At 36.9% G+C, this 6,817-nt stretch overlaps 1 protein-coding gene across 1 annotated transcript; it reads right to left on the minus strand.

Moving 5' to 3' along the window:
* Window positions 1-2,720: 2,720 nt before the first annotated feature.
* On the minus strand, window positions 2,721-6,088 carry LOC129277627 (uncharacterized). Its single transcript, XM_054913780.2, has 2 exons — window positions 5,537-6,088; window positions 2,721-4,628 (listed from the first exon to the last, which is right to left on the minus strand). Exons 1-2 carry the CDS (start codon window positions 5,693-5,695, stop codon window positions 3,642-3,644), a joined length of 1,146 nt encoding a protein of 381 aa, XP_054769755.2. The 5' UTR covers window positions 5,696-6,088; the 3' UTR covers window positions 2,721-3,641.
* Window positions 6,089-6,817: the final 729 nt, after the last annotated feature.

Consider the following 6,817-nt stretch of genomic DNA (forward strand, 5'->3'; position numbering starts at 1 on the left):
CCTAAATGCTGCACTATGCACAATATACTTGGATTACCGGTATTAGGCTTTATAAGCTTGAATAATGTGAACATCTCCATATTTTGGTTATCCTGTTTTCAAGGATTCATTTAGTACCTTTCATTTCACCTTGATTTTTCTATTTATGTAGAGGGTATAAACGTTACTTTCAAATTATTACAATGCCTATTCATTGCCTCAGTAAACAATGTTTTTCAAAGTGACTTTTAAGTTGCTACCATGCCTTTGTTGTACTTTATCGTGTTTATCCGTTAAGTATTTTTTCTGTGATTTGATTTTCTTGCTGATTGAATAGTAATATTCACAACCATTTCTATTTCTCTGAAAGTTCATTGTAACTTTACCATGATACATGTATTTCCTTTTTTTTTTTGCATTTTTTTTTAGAATCTTGGTTATTAAACATTTCAACAGCAAAATTATCAATCATTCTTGATCTGGGAAGCGTTTCACATTTTTCGTTGTCCGACAAATTGTCAGATCCGACAGCTTTCCTTAATTTTGATCAGCTGAGATGCATAGTTTATATTGTAACTGTATAATAAAACATACTTTTTGATAAAATATCAAAGAAGTCCTTTCATGAAACACACGCATGTTCATTAATTGAATGGTCAATACTAGTCTGCAGGAACAGACCCTGATTGGAACTTTGATCAACAAGTGTGCCTCCACGCAAAGACTAGCACATACAAAACTTGCTGTTCCAATACAGAGCGAGAGAGCCTTCAGTACAACAAGGCATGAGTAGGCTGCACATTCAGACCCTTAACTCGAGTGAAGGAATTGCCCAGCAGGCTAGGTCAATACTGTCAGTGACATGTAATGTGACTGCATCATAACATGAATGGTGCTTTGTACTTTACTTCTCAGAATTAGTGCCCAGATCCCTTTTCAGACTTTTTATCCGTCAATAAAAAAAAAAAATTCTCAGTCCTGACAAAAAAAGATAGGTATGCTTATCCCTTGTTTAGAGAAATGCAATGACTTACCATCAAAATTTGGGAAGATATATGACTTTGCTAAAAAGTTATAGCTTGAATTCTTATTTCATATGCATAATATCCTATTTGAATTTTTCTTGGTGCTCACCCTATAACTGGGATTAAAGGTGTGCTTATAGACATAATACAATTATGCAAGTTTATTTTGTATCATAAATAAAGATGTAAACTAATATGTATATTTTTTTAACAGCAGTCTTTGTTTCCCAAATACTATGCACATTGTCATATTTAAATATTGTATTCATGTTTTGTTGAACTAGTTTCTGTGGTTACATATTTTTTTTCCTTCATGTTCTGTAATAATGTTGCCTTTTCTCACTGTATGTAGTTTCTATGTTGTATTCCATAATGCTTTATGTGTCATGTAACAGTAATTGCAAGGTTCCAAAATAATGTCATTCAAGTTGTATTTGTGTCATGCTATATCTTATATTCAAAAGTAAAAAAGATGTTCTTTAGCTGCTTTTTGGGGGTTCAATATTGATATGAAATAGTGAGATATTTATAGCTATTCATTCTTTTTTTTGCTTATCAACCCAAATTGCTATTTAATAAGCCTCTTCAATAATACAATAATAATAATACAGTGTATCTATCAATAATATAATAATATAGTGTATTTGTATATCACACATATACACCTTGTTTTATAAGTGCTTAATTCACTCCAGTATTACCGGGCTAAGCTAGTATTGATTCCAGTGCTCACAGCTTTTCAGCCTAGTTAGGTTTAGATGAATTATTGTCAGACTATTATTGATAGAGGTCTTCTATCTTTTTGATAATATCATATATCCGTAACATTTAATAGGATAATTGCTTTTGATCGTAATGTTTTAGTATTGTATAAAGTGTATACAATGTATTTGTGTCATTTTTAAGGGCTTGTGCGTTCAACTGAAAGTGTGCTAAATTATTTTGGTGGTAGTTTTGCTGGGGGACTGAAATAATCATTTATAAATAAATTCAATTAAGTTATTTTCCTCTTGTGGTCTTCCCTTATGTACTGACACTCTTGCTTGATGTCTTCTAGGAGACTAGGTCCATTACTTAATATATATGTATATGTATAGCATCTTGTTTTTGGGTTAATCCATAGAAATTTACAGCAAGAAGACAATGAAATGTCTTGTGCCTTTGAATTTGAAACATTTCATTATTTTTTCATATCCCGTGGAATTTGAAGAGAAATGTTTAAAGATTTTTGCATCAGAGACATGACCTGTCATATTTGAAAACTTTTAACGTTTTAGTTTTTGGTAATAATGTTCTTATGGCCCGTATTCTGAAGTCGGGTTAACTTAAACTCAGGTTTAAAGTTGTGGTTGAAGTACAATGTATGGATAGCCAATTGTTACATAAGTCACTAACAGTAGAGATATCATATTTCAGCTCATTTGGCTCTCAAATCATTCATAATTGTTTAAGAAGTATAAATATATGATTGTCTTCACCATTGAAGAATCAGGAAAGAGCACAGTAAATATAAGAAACATACAACTTGATACAAATTTTGACATTTTTGGCTTCCCATAATTTTAGCACAGAGTTAGACCATGGTCTAAGTTAAACCCGACTTCAGAATACGGGCTTATGTGTTCAACATGTACCTGAAATGAGACTGAAAACTAAGAAATCAAAGCTGAATACTGGGAAATATATTTAAACATATTTACCGGTTCAAAGAAAGAATATGAATGTGTAGAATGTATTTATTATTTGTTATGCAACCTCACCAAACTTAATATTGATATGAAATTGTTATGAAAATTAACAATCAACAGTGAAACCTGATAAAGACTACCCGAGGAAGACAAGGAAAGTGATTTTTATGGACAGGTTCTTGAATATATGGTTCAATTGGGAATACTGTTCAAGGGAAACCAGACTGTTGGTCCTTCTATACAGCTGGGGCGGCTGCACAGAAACGTTATCGCTGAAAGAACACTGAGAGTGGGCCCAGACTTTGATTGTGATGTCATATGTTGATCTAAGATAGTATATAATGCGTTGTTGTGACATTGGGCATTGCTGCCATATTACCAGTTGTAACAGAGCCTAGCGTATTGCTAGAGCTTACAGTTCTTTGCAGCCGGTACTGGTCGCTAAAGCAGGTTTGATTGTACAGTGTTTTGTGAAAGACAGAAAATTCAAATTTCACACATTTTTGCTGCTTTTTTTCCGGCTAATTGGCTGTGGATTCAAAGGAAAGAAGAAAATACAGAAATGTGATACACTGGAATCGCTGTAACAGTATGGGTCATCTAATTTATTGCTTGATCGGTGACAACTCCACTGTTCTTTGGTTAAAGAGGGCATTTGGCATTTCTTTGTGTACCCTAGGACCCATCTTTAAAAAAAGTTGTGATTGATCCAATCAACCTCTCCTATGGAATCCATCATTGTCATAAATTTTCTGACCAGAAATTGGCACAATTTCCTTTGTCAACAAAGAGGAAGCACACTGAATTGTCCAGTCAATGATGAATGTCTGAATATACATCTTATCTAGAAAACATTCTGAACATGCTTTTTAGATGTTGGCATTGCTGGCTTTCCATAGATGTGGTTGATCAGATCAATTGCTACTCTTTGCAAGATGGGGCCCTGGTCTTAACACTCCCATTGGATTCCGAATGCTCTTTGAATGTCTTCATGTTCTTCCTTGAGAACTCCCAGGTCTGGTAATGCATCATGGACCTCTGCAGCAGGAAAGGATGATCCTTGGCTGTTGATGTCCTGATCTGTGGCTAAGAGGTCTTGGATGGCTTGCTCCTGCATATCTGTACTTCGAGAGCCTGAAGATGCTGCATAATCACTAGTCATCACTGCAGAGGATCTATGACCTGTACTTCCCTCATTAGGGTTGTCCTGATGATGCATTTTTGCACTTTTAGAGCATGGTTGTTGCAGAAGAACACAATATTTAGAAGAAGCTAGGGATGATGGTTTTGGACTGTCATTAAAGCTAGTGTGTTGGATGTTTTGATGATGCCTTTTTCTATGTCGTGAACCTTGATAAGCTATGCTTTCATCATGCTCTCCTGCAGGGTATGTTGACTGTTCACCATCCAAATATTCTAACAGAGCATCTTGGGGATCATCCTCTGTTGCAGGCGAAGATGATCTTCTGCCTTCAGTTTCCGGATCTATTTTCATTGCATTGTTTGGAATACTGCAACCTGGTTTTTCTATGGCATCGTCATTTTTTCCTGGAAGCGACGATGGACCATTGTCTTCAAGGATTTCCTGGTCCTTTCGTCGATCTACAAGGGCTTCTTGGATGTCTCGTTGCTGTTTCCTGATACTGCTCCAAATATCGCTCAAACCAGGCTCTGCTGCCCTTTCAACTTTCATTGATTGTCGACTGTCCTGGCGTTGCCTCCGGATGGATCTTCTAATGTGTTCCAAACCTGGCATGGCCATCAACCCTTCTTGCGTTGCTTGCTGCATTGTAGCCATCAGAATCTGTTTGGGACTTTCATCTGTTTCCAAAGCCATTCTCTTGACAGCATTCTTTACCTTGTATGCATTAGCTTTGCCATGGTCAGGGGGATGGTTGTGTTCTGTTCTATCTCTGAATTCATTTTCAACAGATACCTACAAGAGAATAGAATAAATATAAAGTAACTACATTTAATAGTACGGATACAACGAACAAACAAAAAAAATATATATCTGGAAAAATTCACATTAAAGAATGTTTAAATTGAATCCGATGATAAGAATCATAATATTCTCAATAATAGAAGTTTGTTCACATTAAACGGCAACTCTTAACACTAGAAAAGCTATATCTAACATATGCTTTGAAAAATTGGGGGGGAAAATGCCTTCAATAATATATAAACAAATATGAATGATCATGGCCTGCTCAATGCCCGGGCACAATAATCGCAAATATTGTCTCACAAAGATGAAGCATGATAGTGTTTATTGAATGGAATTATCGTGCAGAATTTGTTTCAATTTCATTAACATAACCATAATTTCCATAAAACTTTTTGAAAAATTGTCACCCTGGCCCCACTGCATGCAGGAATCGTAATATATTCCCAATTTTCTCTTGTGTTTCATATCAGTATTTAGATCAGTGTCCCCCTCCCAAACCCGAGGGGGGGGCACTCTCCTATATGCAGGGATCGGGGGATGAAATCAGGACTATCATGAGGTTTTCTTCAATAGATAAATAAATCAATATCGTAAACTAATAGGAGTAATACAAAACATCAAATCATTGTCAAAAGCACACGGGTTCACTTGTTCCTAATCTAATCACCCCTAAGCCTTTGGTCCCCAGTGACCCCCCCCCCCTTCCATGACCTCTCTCAACGATCTGAGCTGAGATTTATAGGCCTATACGCCTCCGCAGGGAAATTCCCTGCTCCGCGCTCCCACGAAAATCCCATCTCTAATTTCTTTCTCGTGACTGTATGATCCCCCACGCGCTTCTTTGCCAAGTAATAAAGAACCAATACCTGGCATTGGCAAATGATAACTATACCTACCCTGACTTTAATGCTGGCTTTGCATTGCTTTTTGTTCCTTCTCTGATTGCATTCAAAGCTTTCCCATCCAGCAGCTAAATTCCTCTTCTTCACATAAATATAACCATCAAATAAAAGTTTTCTTCCTCCTCTTTCTGTTTCTGTCCATTCCATCGGCATCGTTTCATCAGAAGGGACCAACTACCTTCACCCTCAACGCACGATTTCTGTAAAATCTGTTCCTTCACGTAGACGTTATTCTTGTTAATGTACTAAAGATTATGCTGTCTGCTAAGGTTTAAAGCGTGTACTCTCTACGTACGGTATACTGCACTGTACTTTACTAGCAGTTGCTTTACTGTCGTTTTCTAAAATATGATTGTGTGTATGAGAGCTAGAGCAGACAAGTGCATACATAGTCCGGGTGGTAATTGTCCGTATACACACTGTAGAGAATTTATGCGGAGGAAGTTGGGTGATCGTATGGGCGATGCGTGATTTCTTGCTTTGAGGTCAGATGTGTTCTTTGTGCTCGGTGGTAATTGTCCTGGTGCAGTACGTGGGGGCTCGATCGGTGCGGGGGTAATTGTCCTTGTGGGGTGTACGGGGGAATTGTCCGTGTGAGGAGTATTGTGCGGGGGAATTGTCCATGTGCGGAGTATTGTGCGGGGGTATTGTCCTTGTTCGGGGGAATATTACACAGGGATATTGGGTAAAGGGGGCTGTATATGCATAGAGGGTATATATAAGCGGTATCTTTTCCTCGATGATATGTTATTCGATTGATGTTTTATGTCGATCCATATTATTCCCCAGGATGATTTTCTTGAATGAGATTGAATAGCTTTCAGTTTTAATTGAAGGCAGATCGGGTGCCCGGGGTCATACTGGTGTAAATTCTGGAGTGTGGATCGACATGATCCCCACATTATAGATTTTCAGAGTCGGTGAGGAGGAGATTAACTCAAAGGGTAGGCCTACGGAGTTTTGGATTTTATAAAACCAATAGAATGAAAAATTCTCAGAAAATGTATGGTTATTGTTTTATGTATTCCTTTTTCCCGCATCACTAGTACAAACATAAGCCTACCCGCTTCTATAGGAAAAATATTTTTATTCACCATCATTTAAATAAATGCGAGTTTGAATTTATTTTCTGCTTTAATGTAAACCACGATTGCCCACTAAAGTCTAATTGTCGCTTTACATTCCTGTGTGGTATGCTATGTTATTAAAGGTCAAGTCCACCCCAGGAAAATGTTGATATGAATAAATAGAGAAAAATCAAACAAACACAACACT

Source organism: Lytechinus pictus, chromosome 15, assembly GCF_037042905.1.
Source record: "Lytechinus pictus isolate F3 Inbred chromosome 15, Lp3.0, whole genome shotgun sequence".
NCBI classification, from domain to species: Eukaryota; Metazoa; Echinodermata; class Echinoidea; order Temnopleuroida; family Toxopneustidae; genus Lytechinus; species Lytechinus pictus.